This window comes from Pyrus communis, chromosome 16 (assembly GCF_041283825.1).
Source record: "Pyrus communis isolate YQ-2024b chromosome 16, ASM4128382v1, whole genome shotgun sequence".
Lineage (NCBI taxonomy): Eukaryota > Viridiplantae > Streptophyta > Magnoliopsida > Rosales > Rosaceae > Pyrus > Pyrus communis.
This window is the reverse complement of record NC_142580.1, coordinates 4352916-4376894: the sequence shown is the minus strand read 5'-3', so window position 1 is coordinate 4376894 and position 23979 is coordinate 4352916. Positions and strand designations below refer to the sequence as shown.

Sequence of the window (23979 nt, the reverse complement as noted above, 5' to 3'; positions counted from 1 at the left end):
CTCTTTTACCACTTTGCTTTTCCTTTCTTCCTAATCATACTTGTCCACCACCACCACCAAACACAGTTTTTGGTCTCGCTACCCTTCTTCCCCACTTCAAAACACTATCAAGACAGAAGAACTGAAGACTGGGAGCTTCCTTGACGCCTGCCATAACCCTCTGGTAAGTAAAACCAATGGCTTCCTACTTCCTGGCTCAAATTTTGCCTACTTTTACGCCCATTTTCTTTTCGGATTTCTTGTTCCGTTCCTTATTTTGAATGAAACTCATGCATCCCGCATCTGTATGCGAGTCGGTTTCTTAGTTTTCTGATGCTGAATGTTCTAACATTACTTCACACTTGCTAGATGTGTTCATCTTTGACACAAGCGATAGTGGGGGAGGGGAGATTCAAACTCGGCACCTCAGATACAAAGGTAAATATCTTGACCAACTGAGCTACGAGCCTCTTGATTAGAGATGTGTTCATCAGTTCATGTCTTGATTCTAGGAAGAAAGAGTAGAACAAAAGAGAGAAGTGCACACCAAAACCAAAACCATTTTCACTCCAATTACATTAAGTTTTGTTACATCAGAAATCATGGGGGGAAATCAAACCAAAGAAGGAAAAAATATCAACTTATTATGTACCCGTTTTCCACGCCGGAAAAACGATAAACAGGAATCCACTTGAACTTGGTTAATCCTCTCTCATTTTTTTTTCTTGTTTTCCTCTTCTTCTCTTTCTCTCTGTTTTGTTTTGATCATGTACGCTAGCAGAAAATATAGGCAAGCTGCCTATGTATACTTACACTAGTCTTACACTCTTGAATGACTAGGGATATAGCAGGTTCTGTACAACTGTAAAAATCAAGGCCAAAAAATGGAACACTCGGAAAACATATCGGATGACAATAGACAAACTAAAGAATGACACACCAAACACACAAAAAGCGAGTACCGATTAGGAACTCTGAAGGAGGTAACTCTGCTTAGGTCAAAATAATGCAGAAAACTATGTTAGATACGTTTGCAAATGCTAAAATGCACCATTGCATTCTAGATCTGGGTTTTGGGAAGCAGATCTTTACCTGCCCATTTGTAAAATTTTAGGCTGGTATGGCTGCAATCCTAAGAAAAGAGGAATCCAAAACGGACACGAACTCAATAGGCCATGTAAAATTTCTATATATGAGGTGGTGGATCAAAAAGGTTGGCTATAGACTTTGGAGGAGGGATCGTTTGCACGGTGGCGGTTGTGAAGGATTGGTGCTTGGGATGGGGCAGGGGGAGTCCTCTCCAAGCGTTTTGAGCAAGAAATTCCTCTCCTGAAAAATTCCAACACATAAGTGGTCATTGGTCAGTCTTAATACATACAATTTCATGCATTCGTACCATAAGAAGTTAGGAACTTGTTCTACATATACTAACCGTCAACTAGTTTCTATGAGGCAAATGAGAAGCTACAGAGATTTCCAAATTCAGGTCTGCGGGTAGAAATTTGGAACAAGGCTGAACATCGCCGAGCATGGTTACCAAACTAATATACTCGGATTTCAATAGTTTGTGGTGCATATTGTAAATGAAAGCATAGTTTTGTAGCTCCTAAATTTTTTCGAAGGGATGCAAACACTTTTGTCTCTCTAAGACGCCTAGAATCGACTATTTGTGTTCTGCTATATGTTTTGTTAGCATCACCAGGACTTTGGTTAAGCATTGCATTGCTTCACCTAGATTCCAGCGGGGTGACTTGAAACAACGTTAAGCATCATTACTAATACCACTTCTTCTGCAACCATTAAAACTAATAGCTTATTGTTTAATAGAGTTGAACTTCTGAGACAACTTACACTTTCAGAAAATTTTGGGCTAGGAATTCCTGCTGCCAAGGATCTGAACAATGGGGTAACTTTAATAGGAGAAGTGAACTCTGTATTTGACGACACAGAAACAACTGCGTAATCTTTTGTTGCTTCATCACATGATGGAAATATCTCTGCGGAAAGAAAGATTAGATAGGTTATCAGCAAATCTGATTGAGTAGGAAATGTGATCAGCCAACATATCTTATATGTTAATCCATTACCTTGCTTTTCGGAAACAATCCCTTTCTCACAATCACCAACATCATTTTGCCCTTCAATAGGAATTGAGTGTGACCCTAGTCGAATCTCCTGATTCGGTGAACCTATTTCAACTTCATTTTGTTCCACTTGATAGCTTTCTGTTTGGGACAGAAGAGTTGACCCTGTACTGTATTCGGAACTTCCTGGAGAGTCGTTGTATAGATCTGGCTGCCTGCAATGTATATGTCACCAATTAGATGGTGTACAGTGGTTTAAACATGCTCATATAAGAATAGTAGTCTAAGTCACATTTCTTACTGCCAAGATGGTCCGCTTCCCGCAGTGGTACTCCTTAAGTCCTCTAACAGATATTTAAGATCTTCGAGTTGAAAATCAAAATCGTCAATTCCATAACTGAGGATGTCACTGTCTTTGCTTTGATTCAAGAAATCTTGGAGCACCTGAATATCACATTTGATGTATGTTATGCAGACTCAATTTGGCACCAGACTTGAATCTGTTTTACTCTCTGAATTAAATATGGAGGAATCAAGTACTAAAGGCATCTGAATATCACATTCGCAATATATGTGAGTTATATGTATATTTATATGTTCCTATGATTTTTAAAAACCAAGCAATTAAATGTTAATTGCTCAGTCCACAGGACCACAGCAAATGGATGGTTATTTCTCACCATCCAAGCATTTTCAAGACTCTGGTCTGTGTTCTCTGAGTTAACTTTTAATGCCAGCGAGCTGAGCAACTCCGCTTGTTGCATCAAAGCAATTATCTTCGGGTCATCCTTCTTGAGAAATGATCCTTGAAACTTGCCATTTTGTACTGCTGATAAATGAAAGTAAGAGTGACCTTAGAGTTTTGTAGTTGAGAACATATAAACCAACGCATAATGAATTTTCAAATGATAAATAGGCCAACTTTCTGCTGACCCAATACAAACAATATGCTTATGTTCTCACACATTTCCTGCAATGTTCTTTTCAGGCATTGTAAAGAAATCTGATGAGTTGCCAAACAAGTTTCAATTTGAGGTGATTTACCATTCCCGGGGAATTCCTTGGGGCTATGCCCGTTATGCTGGTCTTGCAGATTCTCTACATTGTGAGCATTCTGAATCAACACAGTAAACGGAGGTCTTAGCTGCTGATTTATCTTTCCACACTGCTCAAGTAGCCTGTCCCCAGAGGTGCAATTTTTGGGGAGACTAGGGATGTGGCTTCTCCTGCGTTGCACAAAGAATGAGTTCTACTACATTGAGCAGTAACCAAATCAACATTTTTGTACATAAAGATGCAATTTTACCTCATTTTCTTAGGAGGTGCCGTTGTTTCTGTTGTTCCATCCGTATTGAATCCATTTCGTATTATGACCCTTTTGTCATTTTGATTAATGTACGATTTTGCATTTTCTTTAGCTAAGGCCTCATATTTTGCTCTCTTCTTGCACAAAGTTGAAAACCGGTTTTTCACGGCATTGTCAGTTCTGCATAAGTAGGACAATTTATGATCTTCATTGCGTCATTAGATCGAGCTAAGGTATTTCAGGAGGAGAAAAAAGAAAGCTAATATACCTTCCTGAAACCACCTTTGCTATTTCTGTCCATCTGTTCCCGAATATCTTCTGAGCCTGCAGATCCGATCACCTTGAGAAATTAGGTTTCTACCACATCCAATGACGAGGGTAATAATGTTTAATGCTGAATAAACAGTGGTGGTTTTTTCTGTTCAACTTTAGGAAGACATGCAGTGCAATCACCAGGCCTGGCCTACTTGGTCATATTACAGAAAATGATTAAATCCTCTCAACAATCAAGTTTTGATGATTTATTTTTCTCCTTAAACCATTTAAGGATGCTTAAAGTGGAAGAATTTCATACTTTTTTGACGAGGCAATATTCTAAATTACTCTAATCTACTGCGCACAACGATATTCTAAGCTACTGTCGTCAAGTACCTCGCACAAGAGCATGTCTTCCTCTGGTGACCATCCTCCCTTCTTGAAGTCAGAATTCAAGTATGTGTACCATCTGCAACATTATTTGTCAAATTTCAGACAAAATAAAAATAAAAAATTGCAGTCAAAACAATTAGACCTCAATAATTGAGTAGGCAATGAAAAAACAGAGGATTTCTCAGCAGAACTCAACTCAAACATCAACATTGGGTTTGAAATTACCTTCTCCTGCACTGTCTGGTTGTTTTATCCTTGAATTTAGATGCAATGACAGCCCAACTGCACACAAATTGATCACAAAAACATAGCCTTCATTGAATAAATGTAAAGAAAAATTGTAAAACCAACCCAGGTGAGAAAAACAAGAAACTTACTTTTCTGTTCCATGGAGGCTGATTTGATTCCTCAGTATGTCATCCTCCTGCAACTCAAAAGAACAACCAGAACCCATGTCAGAAATAAACCAAAGAAACATGATTGGGTGTCTTGATCAAAACCCAGAACTCAAAAAAATCCAATGAGAGAGAGAGAGATGAAAAGACCACCTCTTGAGACCAACTAACGATATGGCGCTCCTTCTTCTTTGACTCCTCCTGCGGCATTTGGGTTTTAAATTTCACCTCTCTCTCTCTCACTCTTATCTCACAGTTGCTCACTCCTCAGTCTCTCTCTCTCTCTCTCTCTCTCTTACGCTCCCAGATGATCCCTTTATCCAAAACCAAGTTGCATAATACTACTAAAGCCAGAGTCTTTTTCAGCTATATAATAAAATAGCCAAACCCCAATAGAAAGCCACACCTCAAAAGCTATCCAATCTCCTTCCTGTATTGGATTTAATCGCCTCGGATTCTAACTTTTCAGCCGCACTCCCTTTGGAGGTTGGAGTTTATATCACAAATATATGCTCAAACAGTGCATATACTTGTAAAAACAGATTAGATTGGATCCGGGTACTCGTATTTGTACCGATTTCAAACAACTTACAGGGATTTTGGGATGAAAATACGATCAGGGGTCGTGAGAGTTTTGGGGTGGGACTGGACTGAACAGTGAGAGGGTGGACTGGAGAGAGGAGGAGAGGGGAGAGCTTTTTTCAAAGTTTCTCTGTATCTTTACAACTAACAAACTTACAAGGACTGCAAGTCTGGAAAAATCGTATATTTTAATGAATAAAAAATAAATAAAAACCAACGGATTGTTTGGTTGCTTTAGTTTATAGTGCGCGGGTATGAGCGCAAGTTTGAAAAAATAACGCTGAATTCCATGAGATAACATTAATGCATCAGTAATACTGGTGAAGACTAAGCCCAAAGGGCCACACACCACCTCACTATTTTTTTATTTTATTCATCATATCATTATGTATTTGTATATAGGAATTAAATTCAAATTTGGCCCTCTATACTTTTGATATTGTCTACTTTGATCCCTATTTTCAATCCCAAATTAGTCCTGGAACTTTTGTAAGTGTGTCTAACAATGACTTTGGATATAAATTTTTACTTTCATTTTAATCAAGTCACTGACATCCAAGCTCCTTATTTACATTAAAGATGCGAGCTCATTGCCTTCACTTTTTGCAATTTGACACCATTCAATATTGTAGACCCAGTTTAGATTCATAACCTATGATAGTCTCGCGTAATATTGAATGTTGCACACGCTTCACCTTCTTGTGTGGAGTTTCACAATTTCATTTCTTATGAATGTAAGATGGTTGGTAGGATAAGATAGGAAAAACTTTGAAAATGGAAAAAAAATAGGTTGAAGGGGCTTTAATCTGTGTGATTTGGCCAGACATTCTTTCACAACATTGAAAATGTGTACACACATTTCCTCTTATGTTCATTTTTTTCAAAACATTCAGAGCGTTTTTATTTGTTTTCAAATTTTTTAATACATTTTCTTTTATAAAGGGGACGTGACCATCTTCGTGACCTAACCTTCCCATTTAGTCACACACTATTCACTCTCACTCAAAAGGGCAGCCTCAAATTTCTATTTCAATTCAATGCTTCCTCTTTTCGTTTTATTATTTTCATCACTTAAATCTTGCTATTTCTTTTCCCACCACCTTCAATTTTACTGTGATTTCAATTGGCCTTTCTTCATTTCCACGCGTTTGTTAGACTCATGTCTACAACCTTCTGTTTCCATTGGTTCCAAACTTCCAACCCCCACATGCATGTGTACCGATGGGAACGTGTCCCAGCTCTCAAACTTCAGTTTTAACGTTGGCCTCAAATGATTTTTCAGTATGTCGGAAACACGATTCGGTATACCAAGTGTCAAATACAATTGGTTGAATACTTGAATAAAAATTCAACCACTTATATTATATTACTTGATATAACAAACCATGTTTTCAGCACACTAACAAATTTCTCAATGGCTTGGCATGCAGCTTCCTTTGGTTTCTCTTTTACTCCACGTTTAATATTAAACACGAGTTCGTTTTGAAAATTTGAAAATCAAAAGTTGAATTATTTTTTATATCCTCGTAGGAATTGTCTAGAAGTATGCACGCATGCTTCATGAATCATGTTAATTAAGGGTGTTTTTTAATCAGATATCAGAGGATTTTGATTGCATCAATAGATTTCCCCTAATTTGTTCTTATAAAAAAAGTTTACTTACATAATTACTCTTGAACCAAGTATTTATAAGTTAAAAAAGATACGGTTTATTGTGATGGAGTATCCTAATAATATTACATAATATATTCATTATGTTGTACATATACATTGTTGCATTGTGTGTTGCTACAAATACACTTTGTATGACAAGTCATGCTATACAGAACAAAATACAATATGCAAGCGCTATTTTAGCCATTAGACGTGACAAACTCACCATTTCTTTCTCCTTAGGCTCCATTTGGTACACGGAAGAAATTGATGGGAAATCAATCCCTATGTAATTTTCTAGGGGACGGGAAATCTGAAGATTATTTCTTGTTTGGTAATCATGGGAAAGCAGCTAGGAAGTATAATTTTATTTATTTTTCCATGTTTAATTTAATTGGCACAATAATAATAAAAAATATTTATCTTTCCCAATGTACCCCTACTTAACAGTGTCATTATTATTTATTAAAGTGGGCAAATTTGTCATATGAAGGTGTAATTAAACAGAAATTACTGCTTTTCTTGGTCTCTTATGGGAAGGAAAAATGAACCAAGATGAATGGAGGGTTTCGCTTTCCCCCCTATTTTCCCATGAGCTTGGAAGCTTTTCTCAAGACTGGACATGCCAGACATTAGAAAATAAATGATTTCTCATTCCCAAGTCCATTTTCCTGCAAACCAAACGCCTCTTTATGATATATATATATATATATATATATATATATATGGGTAATACTAGGTAGATTAAATATGTACACTAAATTTGTAAACTAAATGGGATGTCGCCAACAAGAATTAAGCAAGTTGATCAACATTTAACTAATAATCTAATCATCAACTTTCATATCATTTAGTTTAAAATTTTTAATCCCCCTAGCTTACCCTGTATATATTAATATTTGTCGTTGAATGTGCAAATGATGCAACTCCAATTTAACTCAATAGTGTTGTCAATTATCAATGCAATTAACAAACAGTTAAATTAAATTTAGAGTTCATACAGCTAGCCCTAAGAACTAGTTTACACCATAATTTGCATATGCAAATTAATTAGAAATTGGGCACCCTCTCATGCAATATATATATACATATGTGTGTGTGTGTGTGTGTGTGTGTACATACAAAATCAAAAAGAAAAACTAGGAACGGGTGTTCATCAAAGCCAAAGGACAGCAGCCACCAAGTTGCTGTTAATTTGGACCCTTTTCTATATGTACTCCATGAATTAGGACAAACACTTTCAAATTGATGAGTAAAATAGGAGAGAAATCAGAAAAATATAACCTCACATTTCTCTTTGCGAAGTGACAGAAACCTAACTATATTCATACTAGATCTAATTTTAGATTTAAGCTTTTGTTATTTTCGACTGAAAATCCATGTGGGCCTCAAATTAAGTAGCCGACTGATTGCTGGTGATCATATTAAATCACACATTAAACTAATAGTTACACATTTCCATATTACGCTTTCATTACTTTGACAGCATCTTACTTTAAATTATAGCAAAATGATAAGATCACTGTACTGCTGGCGTATAGGAGTTGCTGAACTTCTAACACAAGTGGTTAAGATATTATTATGAAATTTTGTGTTCGACTCGACTGCTCTAACCCTAATCACATTGGTATAAGATTTTGTTGTAAACCAAACATTGATCAAATAATATTTTGAATGAGAGATACTAAGAAGACTCTCTTAAAAGTGAGACTTCTTATGAATTTTCTGTCATCTCATGTTTTTAGCACAATGTATTATAATGTTGGCATAAAAATTAATGATAAATTATGAAGTAATTGAGAGTTCGTAGAAAACCTCACTTTGAGAGTAAAATTAGCATCTCTATTCTGATTTTACATTGTTTTTGCAAAAGTATAAACATCCATCTATTCCTTTGTCTAAGTAAAGGAAAACATTTCTCCATATATTATACAGACCAAACTTTTACTTATTCCTTTAACCCAACGGACCTTTTCTACTTGCTAGCCTTTGCCAGGTGGGCAACTCCGTGATCCACCACGTGGACCAGTAAAAGATAAATGCCTAATCCTTTCGGACTTTTGAAATCTTCAATTAGTGGAGCCCTACAAACGGCAAAAAACCAGAAATGGGCATCTCAATGGTCTCTTTCTTGACAACGAAGTCTCCCGCCAAAAACATGCTATTGATTCAAGGAAGAATGCCCATGGAATGCCCATGCTACTCATTCTGCATACTGTTTGAGAATAATGGTGCAATCAGAGTCAGAGAAGGGGATGTGAGACATGTATCATATTTATATGCATAAACGGATACATGTATATGTTATGAATATATTTAAACATAAAGAAATGATTTTGTACGCCATTTTTCTCACTTTAACAAATAAAAAAGAATCATTTGAAAGAATTAAAAGCGAGTGTACGGAAATCACTCCGTTAGACATAAACTTTTTGGAAAGGAAATCTAAAAATGTTCATGTAAGATGGAGATAGTGGGAGAATGTACTTTTAGCTGGGTAGAGACCCTAGAGGGTCGGTAATATTTGTCCCACAGCCACCCATAAAATTGATGGGCAAAGACCCAGAAAAAGAAAAAAAGACCGACCTTGTGGACCCCTATGTAAAAACTAATTTGCAGTATTGCTACATGAATATATTAGATACCCTTTAAAAGTTTTAAAGATTTTAGAACAAATACGTACGTACATATATGTAACGTACAATCCCAGGACAATGCATGAAACCCTAATATTCAAAAAGAAAAGTCCCCTTCCTCTTCGATCATCTTCCACCCACCGTGCCTTCATTTTGTCATTTTTCAGCTTTGATTGAAACTTGAAAGTCAAACCGTTCTTTTTTTTCTTGGCCTGCCTGCCTCGACTTAGATTTGCGTGGCTCGTATATAATCACTTTATTATCTTTTGACGCTTAGCTAGGTTAGTGTTATGCTGGTATGATCGTCACCCTTGACAAATTTCACGCGGTTTTATCAGAATTTAGGTCCATTTGGTCCCATCTTCATGGGATGCATGTAAAAAAAAGTATAGCATGCATGTATGCCTTCTTATGTTTTTTGTCGTCAATTACCTTAATATTATTATACGTTTAATTTCTAAGCTATGGCAAATCTGAAACCAGTAGGGCATGCTTTGGCGCATCATATATATATTACGATTTCAACGTTGCACAAGACAATAGGTGGTCTCGTCCCTCTCAATTCAATGCCCTGCGGGTAACCTAGAAAACTTTGGATGAAAAAAATGAATTTGACAAAGTCTAGGCATTTCCCTTTCCCCACATTCATAATCTAACAAATAAAATAGTTTATTGATAGATATGAATTTTGAGGATCAAAAGTCATAATTGCAATAACATTCTTTCAAAAAACATGTCTCTCCTTTGTTATTTAAATTTAAATTAAACACTTCTACCTTCTTCATCATTAAACAATGCACTCATTTGTATAATAAAAAATGCTCATATTATATTATTCATTTCTTTTATGAATAAGGTTAATAGTTTAACATGCTATATATTGTAAGAAGTTATAAGCACAATCATGTATGGAGTTATAGTTACAGAGTACATGCTTCGTGACTAAAATCGAAGACTTACCTGAGGAAGAAACAGCCATGGCAGCTAGAGTTTCGAGGATAGTCTTCTGTAATCAAACAGCCAAGAGCCCTAGCTAACAAGTGGGTTTGTAGCAAGGAGCTCCTATTACAGCGATTAAGATCCCTATATATAATGATTATTAGGGATTGGCAAATCACATGATAGTATTATAGTCCTAAATGGTATTGAATTCTTGTGTAACCAAAACATCTCTTGATGTCCTTCACACCACAATTCCTTGACTGAGTTACTTGGACGTCAAGAAATCATAAAACCACGTCCTTTGACACTCACAAGCTTACATATACATCGTCTGAATGAAATATAATTTTGTTATAAAAATTAAAAAAAAAAAATCCATGTATATATGCTACCAAACTATCAATGCAAAACAAATGGCCAAATAGAACATATCAAATCGAAGGAAAGCCCTTTCTTTGGTTTCATAAACCCTAATTATACTCATTCCACTAAGGCACTTAAACCTTAACATAAACCAAAACCAAAATCATGCAAGGTATAATGTTGTCTGCAGTGGAGCTTAATTTGGTAGGGAAGAGAGGCCCAAGTTCCCAAAGAGATTGATATTTGATAAGATGGGGTGGGGGCACTAGGGCTTCCCCCTTACCCCTTCATTATATTTTGCATATTCTTTTCATAAAACTCTCAGCATATATCAGTCGTTACTCGTTAGTCATCACCGTCATCCCAGTTGAGCGGCCACCCAATCAATTACTGCGCGCCAAGTGTCCCCCCGCTCTCCCTGCCTTGCTTTAACTCTTTTTCCCCTTCAAAACAAAAAAATAGAAAATGTAAAACATGGGCCAATTTTGAGGGTCGCATTCTCAACAAAAGGGCATTTGGTGAATCATTAGCTACTAAATATTCAATGAGCTTATCATAACTTACTTTTGCTTTGGCCTTATCTTACCGTGCTCAGTGCTGTGCCACGAGGGAGAGCTATTCTAGCTTTTAACTTGTTATGCTTTTCATCATTTCATTTTATTTTCGCTAAGAATGATGATTTTAATTTTATTAAAATGGGCAAATTGTACACACACACATGTATATGTATTTACATTATTAAATAGGGAAAATTAGAATGCCTTATATATTTTTTATAGTTGTTAGATTAAACATTCATCCATTTTAAAGATTTGATTAAGGTGCTTTGATCAATTGTCACCTCAATAATTTTCTATTTATTTAATTTCTATGTCATTAATTTAAATGCATTTATATCGAGGCATAAGGTAGCTTAGCAACTAATTGCCTATAATATAGGAATTTAATTTCGTCAATCCCCTTCTATGCATTAAATGACATTTTTTAATAAAATAAAATAAAAATTAATTAACTAATTCCTCATTACCTTATTATTAGTATTTAAAAAAAAAATCTCTTTCTATTAAAAATGTCTCAATAAAAAGTCTTCAATACATATTTTTTCACGTATAGATATATAAAAAATATACTTAAAACTTATGGTACATTTGAGAACAAAAGTATCGACTTTTGGTACGTTATATTTCAAATGTACCGAGAAACCAAATGTACCATAAAACCAAATGTACCCATTGTTATGTAACCCTTTTGGTACGTTTAGATTTCAAATGTACAAAGAAATCAAATATACCAAAATTTCAAATGTATCATAAAACCAAATGTGCCCATTGTCAGGTAACCCTTTTGGTACGTTTAGATTCCAAATGTACCAAAAGACCAAATGAACAAAAAATACAAATGTATAACAAAACCAAATGTATCTATCAGATAACCCTTTTGGCATATTTACATTCCAAATGTACCGAGAAATACAAAAAAACAAATCCACTATAAAACTAAATGTGTCCATATTATAGGTAAATAGACGTAGCTATATAATCAAACAAATCTTTATTATGTGTTGGGTCTTCTAAATAATAAAATCTGACAATTTTTTTTATAAATATTCTACTATATTCACAAAAAAAAAAGTTCAATTATAACAAACAATAAAAAAATGTATAGAGATGGATGATAAATGCATAAATATAGGGATAAGAGGAAAAGAAAAAAAAAACGAAATGTCCAGGAAAAGTTGTGAAAAACTAAAATTCTTAACAAAATTGAACTTATGTGAAAAACCGAAATTAATAACCAAAATTTTAGGAAAACGTTTGATCAAATTTTCAAAAGGAATGTATGTTTAGTCTAAAAAATTAAAAAACGAGGCGCCTATATCAAAACGCCCCTATTAAATATTCTTAGAAAATTGATTTTTACACCTCTTTTCTTTTCTTAAAAATTCTAATTACTTCTGACATTTAGATTGAATGATTAAAAAAAAAATCAATGAATCAACTAAATAGGTTCTGGAGATGAAAAAAAAATTAAGGAAAACTAATGAAAATGGCTTGAAAACTTTGAGTTTTAACGAAAATGACAAAATAAAGGGTAAAGTGATACCAAGTTTGACTTTTTAGTATAAAATTGTGATTTTTCGTTAAAGTGAACAGTACCGCGGGCTTTTCATTAAAACTTCCAAAAAAAATATGCATGTGGATCAGTTCACTCCATTTTATCTTATTAGCTATCTCGTCCTCCTTTTCTTTTGACGTACATATAAACGAGTTGTATATAATTTGAGTTTTCACATAACCGTGTATAAAAAAACGAAACTCATTAATAGATTCCTTATTTTTGTGTAGTAGCGATTGAGAGTATAAATTTCATATCGAGAATAAAAGGAATATTCATGTACTTATAAGTTAATTGGATTACTTTTGATATTTGTCAATTGATCTTATGGTGGAACTCAACTTTCTTCATAGTATCAAAACAGGCTGACACATGTGTGAAGCCCAACGGTCACACATGTTCCATGTCACCCAATTCGTGAGGTTGCGTGTGAGGATGTGAAGGTTAAAGAGTCACATCGGTGAAAGAAGAAACTTTACAAAGGCTTATAAGAAAAGTTGGGGGTTTCACGGTAAAATCAATTGGCAATATGAAGAGTAGTTCAATTATTTATAAGCACATGCAAGGTCTATTTTCCCTGTTGTGGAATTCATACTCTCAACCACCGGGCCGTCACGTGTGACGAATTTTCAAGCTTAGCACATGAACAACACATATCAGGCGACATAAAGTATGTATGGTTGTTGAGCTTCACACGAGGGACAACATGCTTTGATACCATGAAGAAAGTTGGGTTCCACCATAAAACCAACTGGCAATTTGGGGAGCAACCTAACTTACTTATAAACCCTTACAAAAATTTTCCCTTCATTAATGTGAGACTCTTTAAATTTCACATCCTCACACTAGCCTATATGAACTTTCCCACACCAAAAGAGGGGCAAAACATTTACTAACTTTGCTTTATGGGTTTGTTCGAGCACGTTTGCTCCTGATTATGCTCAACTACATCTCCAATTTCTTCTTCTACCCTTTGCCGGGTTAAAAGTTCCATTTTGATTAAACAATTTCTACATACCTCCCACGAAAAGGGTCCATAATCAATCCTTTTAGTCTCCATTTTCAAAGAATATAAAAGAAACGGCAAGGAAAAGAAAAGGAAAGAGAAAACAATTTTAAAAAGTTTTAAAACACCTTTCTCAAGAAAAAAAAAAGGTTTTAAAACACTAAAAAAGAAAGAAGTTTGTCTAGAACACTTTATTAATTCTTAACAATTTGTAATAATATATAATACAAACACTAGTTAAGTTGGATATAGATAATGTACATATATAAGGAGGTTAATTATACTTAAACATGTTTAGGCCCCTCAGCATGAGTAAAGACGGGTGTATTGAAACATCATGTATCCCTTTGTCACTTGGTCTAAATGTTTTTCGGAAAGTAATTAGTCTAAAACAACTTTACTTGCCAAACTGCATGCCCTTTTCAATAAACCGCACCGTGCTTAATTGTTTGGTAAGTACATGTTAATTCGTCTTGTTGTTTGTGTTAGAGGGCCCGATTTGGGATTTGCTTAGCGCTCCCTTAATGTATCATTTTTTACTAAATCAAGCTAGACTTATCGAAAAGATGACATGAAGGTCTTAAAAGGCTGAAAAAGAGAGGGTGATTTACCCTACAAATAAAGTTTGATGTTGAATACTTGATCAACAAAAGCACCAAGAAAGAGTACAAAATAACTTTTTACAATTTGTCCTTTATAATTTCATTCTTTACTTCTTGGCAAAATTCCCTGTTCTTAATTCTTAATTGATCACGTCAATATTTGCAGTAGCATCGTGTTGCTTTCTCCAGTTTGTAATGAGTAGGAGCCGCGCATTCAATATAGAACTTTGAATGCAGATACCAAGAGAGCTCTTGAATCCTATGTTGCCAATTTTACAAGCAAGTTCCAGATAAATTAAAAACATATACGCATACACACACACACACAAGAGCACTCAAGTGTTAATCGGTTAGTAAATTAATATGATTTGGGGAACTTTGACTCTTAAAATACAGTAAACCTTAAGCTCTAGCATCCATACCACCTTGCTCTAGGGTTTGTTTTTGAAATGACAACTAAAGGATGATACTATTTCATGGGTGGCAAAATATTCCTTGACTGATGGCCGATCCCATGTAAAAAGAAAAGGAAAAAACATAGGGGCAAAGGCCCCATGTGTGGAAGAAAAAGTTTGGAGCATATGGAAAAAATTTATCTATTTTTAGCTTTATGTGAACGTTGCGGTTCTTATTGCTTGGGATTCCTACATGCTTGTGGGCTGTGGGAACCCATTTTGGATATTTGAGCCACCTTTTCAAGAGAGCCTCTGGATTTTATCTTCCCTCACTTTCTCTCCGTATCTTTAACATAAACTATGCTTTCTTGTAAAGAGAAAGGGTTTCAGGAATCCTATGCCCTTCCCTAATTATATTCCCATAGTTTGGTTCTTATTGCTGTGTCCCTTTTAAGGGAATGAGATCCATTCCCAATCACTGTGTTCGGAGCTTGCAGACCAACTTACTAAGAGATTTGGACCGTTCAAGAGAGCGAGAAAGAGATTCGGACTATTCAAGTTTTTGAATTTTTATGAAGTGGGTTAGTGAGATGGGCTAGTAGGAGCCGCATAATTGAAATCGAGTGATATGAATCTCTCGGTCCGTGAACTCCGAACACATAGATCCGAAATGAATCCCTTTTAAGATTACAAGATTCCCATTCCATGCCTATGTTATACTCATTCCATAAAATTCTACACATTGGTATAGCTAGGGTTTTTTTTTTTTTTTTTTTTCAAACAATAGATTTTGTTAAATTAGATGTTAAATTAGTCACCAACGGGATTTGAACTCACGTTGTCATGTAAGGACTTAACATCTTTCCACCACTGTGATAAATGACCACTTGCTAGCTAGGGTTTTCTTTGAATACTTACTATTTTCCGTATAGCTAGGGTTTCTTTGAATACTTACTATTTTCCTTAATTAAACTTATTAGAGGTTAATGAATTTATATTTCAAACTTAATGCTTTGGCCATTTCATGATAATCGTAAATGATCGATGCAGTCCAACACCAGATATAGATTAAACAAGTTTCATTGCTTAATGCACTAAATTGAAGTGTTACCTTTATTTTAATTAATGAAATGAAGCTATGGGCTTTTCTGAAGTCTGAATTTATTTAACACCCATTGTTTGATTCATGATGGAGAATTGGAGATGCTTGATGACCTACCTAGCTAGCTATATATATATATATATATATATATATATGATCGACCTCAGAGTCTAATTATTTAAGATATTTAGGAAATATCTAGGTGCTAAACAAAGACTAAGACCAGTTTGATTTGAATTGCAGGCCCCCTGTGATTTGGATGATATTGTAATCTAAGGTAGAAATTCCTATTAATCAAAAAAGGATTTGGTTGCTCTAGTCAAGCCCACAGCTCCACTACTTGAATTTCCCGCCACAATGTTGGAGTGTGTATACACTTGAGTAGCGTGTCTAATTGGCTTGGAACTTGCAAATACTAGATTGACAAACTAATGAGTATTTTGATTAGAATAATACTCCTTGTGTTTGTGCGTGCGCTTTCTCCATTGATGTGGCAATGTGGCACATTAAGTTTCAATTCTTTTTGTTTTTATATAAACAACTTTTGTTTATGAATTTTTCTCATCTAACAAAGTAAAGATAAGATGCCACTAAACTAAATGATAAGTTCATTTTTTTATATGCTAAGCATTTTTTTAGCGGGATTCTTTTATGTGTAGAGCAGATGACTAAGTCCAACTCGCAGCTTCGTTGTGATATATGGGCAATGCATTTGAGGCCACAACTTTCATTTATTAGGTCAAAACTGAAAGGCTTCAAGTTATGTTAGTGTTTTAGGTAGCTAAATACACATCTTTAACTTTGCTATTACGATTGTCATTTAATGTTAAACTTTGAGGTTTCTCTCATATTTTTCACAGTGGACACCTCATTTCTATGTTTTAAGATTATTGTTTAAATTTCCCTTGTTTACCACGTCGCATAAATAAGGCTTATTTATTCGAAAGAACTTATCCATGTTTTGTTGCTAACAAAAATGAATTTAGGAAGTTGGTCCTGATCATCAAAAAATGTGAAGTTACTGTTACATTCAGAAACAAGTGTGGCCAATATATATAAATAAAACCTGCAAAGGGCTAAAGGGGACCTGAGGGTTAAGCACACTCTGTCATATATAATTAGGAATGGGGGTCTCTCTCTCTTTAGCTTCTTTCAATAAAGATGGTGTTTTTTCAGAGAGGAGCTTTGCTCACCTAACTGGGAGGTCCTCCTTCTGCCTCGCGACTTGACACCACATTCCACAACTCTTTCATTCTTTCGGATCCTTACCCCCCAAACGCACACTCATACATGCGTTTGCTGTTTCTGAGGAAACCAAATCAAGAAAAATGGCAGAAAAAAAAGAAGAAGAGAGAACTGCAATCTATACGGTCAAAAGTTTTCCAATGGAGCAGTGTAACCCTAGCTTGATGATCAGTTCCTTTTGTGACCCGCCCGAGCATGTAGGGATATGACAAAGCTATGGGAGAAATTTTTGTTTATAATGTACCATTTCACATATTATATATAATATGAATGAGTGATATTGTTAATATTTTTTACTTTTAGAATATATTAATAAAAATAAATATAGATGTTATAACTTATGTAAAATAATAACACCATATAGAGAAGAATTTAAAGTATGCTGAAAAGTCTCCATAACATATAGAAGCTAAATAAATCGAACTGGGAGTGTCGATCGATTATTATTACTAGGGGCCATAATGTATTACTTTCATTTGGTAGCCATGGATTAGGACCTTAATTGGTAGACCAATGGCATTGAGTGAAGAGTGATGCACACCTTCACTGTCACAATATTTCAAATTGAAATTCCATGTATTGTCATGTTCTCAAATATAGAAATATTTTTTAAAGCTACGTACCTTAACAATCTTTTTTTAAAAGAAATGGTTTACTTCATAACAAAAATGCTTACATATATATTGCTTGCCATGTATAATATATTTCGCATATTTCTGGCTTAGTCGATCGGCACGCCATATATGGATATACGGATATACATATGTGCGTGGTGCACCTTGGTTACGTATGCGTCCTACGATACATGCATGGTTGATGGATGCTAGTCGAAATGCCGGCATGCATGGGTGAAGACGTCATGAAAAAACCAAGGATTAATTAGGGCTAGCTAATGAAGTTTTACTAATTAATCAAGATCTTAATTCTTGATCATATTTGAGAAACTTAAGAGAAGGTCTCCAAAGATCGTACATCCTCAACCCCACTCGATTCGTGTCACTCATTATTCCTGGTGGATGAGGGAATATTAAAAGCTGAGGTAAAGATCGATGCTGGTGGTGACTGCACTGACTGGTGACAGGCAAGCTCAAACAAAGAAGGGGATTGTAGGACTAAATTCTAAGCACTGTTGCTGGAGCCTGGGGATATGAACACTATTGGTTGTGTTGGATGATTGCTCACTTTTTGCAGTGTTCAACTTTTTATGAGTTTTTGTCAGAGCCTGTGAAATTTCATAGCTCCTCCCACATACATTCATGTATGTAATTGAGTAGCCCAGTTGGTTTATTTGATTGAGGGTTTTAAAAGTTTATTTATAACTGAAGTTCACGTCTGTGAAAATCAATGATTCCCTCGCAAAGTCCCCATTGGGTCCCCAAGGAGCACTATAACTGAGTCACAAATCAAGTTGCAAGGTCATGTTTGATGTCTCTTTTCTTCACCCAATTACTACGTACATGGAATTTTAATTCTCGTTGGCCTTGTAAAAATAAAGCATCGATCGAGCCAGCAAGACACCGTCGCGTGATGATACTAAGAACAAAGAAAGAAGAAAACAAGTAAGAAAAAAAAACCGTATACAGCAGAAAATATGGGGCTAACAAAAACAAACGTTCCCCCACAGCCGAAGGCTATAAAATGCATGTGGGCTAAAGGGGTATTGACGTGCAGACCCTGTTTATGAACAAAATATTCGGTCTCCACCTACCAGCCATGCGTAGGCCATGCATGTCAGCAACCAGCCTACTCAAAACCAACTTTGAACATGCCTGTTTACGATAAGTGAAAATCACAAGTTAATCATGCTGTAATCAAAAGTGATTAATTAATTGCTATGATTTAACTCATCTCCAAGACTCCAATTCTCAAACTCTGAGCAGCACGTCTACCAATTGGTCTTGTGATAAAGGAAAATGACTTCCATAGAAACAAACACCACGGTGACGAAGCGTTGAACCTATTTCATAGAAGTCATTCTCGTAATTAAGAATGAAAACGTTATGGTTCACCCTACCAGTCTACAACTACAAAAATTTGGTAGCTGGTGTGGTAAAGACATAGATGGATACTAATAAGGCAAATTAAAGATGAAATAATATATTTGAGATTTGAGAGTGACAGAATTAAAGAAGCTTTATTTTTAAAGAAGTTAAAACGATAGAAAAACAAATATTGAAGTGATAGGACGTGAAACCTAATGAGTATATATAGTGACCCATCAACAGTTTAAAATTAGCCGAAGATAAGATTTTGGGGCTATTTTTCTGCTTTTGCGTTCTCATTTGCAGACAAATAATGGCCAATGGCTCATCAGAAGCACCCCCACCCCACGCCTGTATTTGGGTGGGCCAAGATAAAAGTTAAAGTCTGACATACCGGGCCTTGTCGCGATTCAAAGGCCCATAACTGTTCTGGATACTCCAAGCTACCTAACAATTTGGATTTTTTTATCTTCAAATTTTCTTGATTTTTCTGCTTAGACGTCTCAATAACATATGTTGAATCACTGGCCCAGTGGCCCCATCAATCGTAAATCCAACATTCGTTACGTGCAAGGCATCGTCTGAGTCGATTTTTTTTTTGAAATTTTATGCGTGTACGATTGAACAAGCGTTTCTCTGAATTTTCTGTATATCAACTTGCAGTGTGTTGTTACCACCACACGTGAAAAAACAAATTATGGGGCATCCTAGATTGTATTGTGATGGAAATAATTTTTGCCCACTGATTTACTCTTTAAATGCAAAGACTGTGTGATTGTGATTTATTAAATACATGTATTCACATAAATTATATATGCTCATCAAATGTTTATTGTATTAAACATAAGTGACAAAAATAAATAGAAACGTACAAAAAAGTGAGCGAACATCATATAGTGTGGCTGATCTGCGTCGTGCCCAATTTCAGTCCATTCCCAAATATGGCGATTGTCTGGAGCAACCCAAAATTTTATCTCGACACCTTATGATTGCCTTTCGACCACCATACAAGGTTAATTACACACGTTCATAGGTTGACGTGGTTGAAGCCATATTAGCTAGAACGGATATGCTCATCACTCGAATTCAGATTTACTTCACTGATCGCAGTTTGGACTAGTTAAATATCGCTGGTATAAAAAACAAGGCACTACACTGAAGTTAGGTCCAAAAGATTCCTACACAACTAAAATGCGTTTCCATTCAATTTCAGATTCAGATAATTTAGATTCTTATATGTACTCTCAATCTTCAAAGTGCAAGAACGAGTTAATTATCTACAAAAAGTGATTTAGCATACCTCTGAGAATTCTTAAACAAGAAAAGAAAACGACATCAATGTTTTTGCATGAAATTAAACCTTGTAATAATTAAATTAAATTAAATTAAAAGCCTTTGGCTCCCTTTTCCTTCAATACGGCGGGCTTTTCAGCCAAACAGAGGCAATACTTGGCGATCTCTCTCAACTTGTGCACACTCCTCAGGTCAATGAGGGTGATGATAATATCACCCCACTCGCCAATGAAACGTGGCACCACCTGTACATCCTTGATCACCTTGTACGAGAAATCGCTCCTATCCTGACCCGTCAGTCCCGAGATTACCGTCAACCGCAGGTTGGTGAACCTGTACCTCAAAAACGAGGCCCTGAAGACCGTAGCTCAAGTCAAGGGCAGCCAGAGAAGAGTAAAGCCCAGGATAAGGTTGGCCAGGAGGTCGCCGTAGTGGGCTCCGCCGTCGAAGTATATGGTTTCCGTCGTGGGTTTCTTGGAGGTGGAGGTGGGGGTGCTGTTGCTGGGTTTGTCGGTTGGGGTGGACACGTTGAGTCTGGTGACTGGTCTGTTGGAACTGAGGGTGTTGGGTTTTGTGAGGGAGTTAGGGAAGGGTAATTTAGAGGAGAGTTGTAGAGAGTGGTGGTGGTGGTGGACTAAGGAGGAAGTGGTGGTGGTGGTGGTGGTGGTGGTGGGGGAGTGAATGGGGGTGGAGGCCATTGGGCTTATCAGCTAGTAGTTAGAAGTTTGAGAGAGAGAAGATAGAGAAAAGGGAAGGAGGCAAATATGGATTGGGTTGGTTGGTCGTAGATGGAATTGTGTGTTTCAGATTTTTCGGGGTGCTCTAAATTTTAGTACATCATTTATAAATTATTTTTCAGTTTTTTAGTAAAAAATGGCTTTGGTCTCTAAGATTGAAAATCAATAGAAATGATCTTTGAGATTGTCCACCATCCATTATTTTGGTCATTCAGTTATGTGACCCAGAGTTCTTAGCCGAAAGTTTGGGCAATTTTTAAAGTTTCGTAACTCAATCGTTTTTTAACCAAATTCGACCTATAATATATCAAAATGAAGATAGGAAAGTGTAGAACAAGATTATACCATTTGAAAGCCCAATGTTTGCTGGAGATGGCCGGAAAATAGCCTAAAAGGTGACTGGTCGGCGGAAAAACGAAAACACGCCGGAAATTGGGTAAACTTTAAACGTTCATAACTTCTTCAATACTCAACGAAATTAAGTGATTCAAAAAAAAAATCATACTTCTCAACGAGACGAATAGAATGGTCCTTTCTTGATGGCTAACTCACTGTGGTTTTGCCGAAAACGGCTTGAAAATGGCTGTCTTGGTCTTGAGTTAGTCAGTTTTGAGCCATTTTCCGGCCAAACCACAAAGAATTAGTAGTTGCGAAAGATACCATTATCTTCGTCTCATTGAGAAATATGATTTTTGTTTTTGAATCACTCTATTTCGTTGAGTATTAAAAAAGTTATGAACGTTTAAACTTTACCCAGTTTCCGGTGAGTTTTCCAGTTTTCCTGCGGACCAATCACCTTTCAGACTATTTTTTGGCTATCTTCGGCAATCATTGGGCTTCCAAATAGGTATAATCTTGTTCTACATTTTCCTATCTTCATTTTGATATATTATGGGTCGAATTTTGTTAAGAAACGATTGAGTTACGAAGCTTTGAAAATTGTTCAAACTTTCGGGCAAGAGCTCTGGAACACTTAATGGAGTTTTTAACGGAATGACCAAAATAATGGATGGTGGACAATCTCATTCTCATGGACCATTTCTATTGCTTTTCATTCTCAGTGATCAAGGTGATGTGTTATGCAAATCTCATGAATCATTTTGGCTATAAAGCCTTATTTTTCTAATGATATCATTTGTTATTGTACTTATTTTACCTTATCAACCATTTAAATGACGCAAAATGAATAAATCCAAACAAAACCCTCGCTTAAGTGACCCTTTACTGCAATAGTGGAAATGTGTTGAACCCTTGTATAACGATGTGGCTTCAAACTCTATCGGTGACTAATCTAACATTTAATCTAACAAAATTCATCGTTTTACAAAAAATAAAATATAAAAAAAATATAAAAAAAACCCTCGCTTTTGTAGCCTTATTTGGGCCCGCCATAAAATTAAATGCAGTCGGACCAAACGTGCATACAAATTCGAAGACAAACGGGCAAAAGCCCAAAGTTGTATAACATCAGAGGAATAGGCTTAGGCCCAAACTTAATTTTCTTGCCTCTGTTAACACCCAAATTTTCTATTAATTAACCTATTTATTTTAAAGAATTATTATTAGCATTCCAAAAATCTCATTTTGCACTCTCACAAGTGTTTTTTTTTAATATATAAATTTTGGAGTGCAAAACAAGAATCTTGGAGTGTCAATAACAATACCCTTATTTTATTAAATTTATACATCAACCTTGTCTCTCTTTAATTTTTCATTTTTTTTATATATTTTTCAAAGGGTTAGGATCAACTTCGAACTAAGATAAAAATGATTGTTCCATGTGGAATGGTAATACATAGTCCTCCCAGAAATCTAAAATATTTAAGTCGTCTTCTAAAAAAGTCACTGCAAAAATATTATGTTACCCGTTGACAGAGCTTCAAATCCAATCCATGGTAAATCTCAACATAAATAAATACACAAAGCACTTCCAAACATATTTTAAAACGCAGTAATGCATAATTATTTTTTAATTGCACATGTTTTGGCCTCAAAAATGGCAAACATGCTTTTGGGGTTCTCTTATTCTGATGATATCCTAAATCCAATATTATTAGTTTTCTGATAACAAATGCAGAGAAAATTTGAGTATTAGTCCCTGAATTTTATTCAACTTGTCATAAAAGTTCTGTCTTTTATTTGTTTTTTTAAAACCTTTCATTTTGGACAAGAGTTATATATCAAATGTTACCCAAAACGATTATTGCTCTACAAAATAACAAGTTTAAGATATACTACTCACATATTTTTAATTAAGTCTAAAGATCTAATTAAACTAAAATTCAAGGATCAATTTTCTAATTTTCTCCAACAAATAAATGTCAATTTATTTGAGAGTATATTTATTTAGTTGAGGTGTGAATGTGAGGCCACAGGGCACGTGGCCACCTAACGAGTTTTTGTTAACAGTGAATTGTTAATTTCGCCACCTCACAATATTTGTGTGTAATGTAAGTTGGCATCTCAAATTGTCTGCAAAATGCCGAAGGTTCCAGCCATGGCGGCCAAACATTATTTATGGCTTCATCACATGATCCCATGAATTAAAAAGTTCAAAAAATAAATCCAACAATATGCATAAAGGCGCAGTAATATTTTTTTCGTCAACTTAATTAATTTGATATGCAGATATGGAGAAGGTTATGCAGATTCTGTCCCATGTTAATTCGTTGATTTGTTCTTATGATTACTGGCTAGTTTTAATGATCTGGGTTAATATTTTTGGCTATTAGATCCCGTTAATTCTGTTATGACAGTTGCTAGCAACAACTGAAAAATCTATAACATAAGAGATGCTTGTTTGAAAATAACTTTAAAATGAATAAAAACATTTTTGGCGAAAATATTTTTGAAACCAATTTTTAGTAAAAGTATAGTGAATCCTAAAGAAAAAAACACTTGAAGTGCTTTCTAC

At 35.3% G+C, this 23979-nt stretch overlaps 1 protein-coding gene, 1 long non-coding RNA gene and 1 pseudogene across 3 annotated transcripts; 1 reads left to right on the top strand and 2 right to left on the bottom strand.

The window, feature by feature from the left end:
* Positions 1-39: 39 nt before the first annotated feature.
* Positions 40-3188, top strand: LOC148689845 (uncharacterized). The gene is made up of 3 exons (XR_015957720.1): positions 40-163; positions 349-417; positions 3052-3188. It is a non-coding gene; the product is annotated as an uncharacterized LOC148689845 (long non-coding RNA).
* LOC137732119 (transcription factor MYB124) lies at positions 520-5337 on the bottom strand. 2 transcript variants are annotated; one of them, XM_068471416.2, is made up of 12 exons: positions 4566-5337; positions 4395-4441; positions 4243-4299; positions 4021-4093; positions 3638-3693; positions 3370-3549; positions 3108-3289; positions 2744-2892; positions 2365-2507; positions 2067-2278; positions 1831-1976; positions 520-1308 (listed from the first exon to the last, which is right to left on the bottom strand). In XM_068471416.2, the coding sequence occupies exons 1-12, from the start codon at positions 4620-4622 to the stop codon at positions 1198-1200; spliced, it is 1413 nt and encodes a 470-aa protein (XP_068327517.2). In that variant the 5' UTR covers positions 4623-5337; the 3' UTR covers positions 520-1197. The 2 variants fall into 2 exon arrangements, with proteins under 2 accessions (XP_068327517.2, XP_068327518.2); XM_068471417.2 differs by having other exon boundaries at positions 2744-2889; positions 4566-5201.
* Positions 5338-20285: 14948 nt separating this feature from the next.
* On the bottom strand, positions 20286-21146 carry LOC148689844 (uncharacterized; annotated as a pseudogene).
* Positions 21147-23979: the final 2833 nt, after the last annotated feature.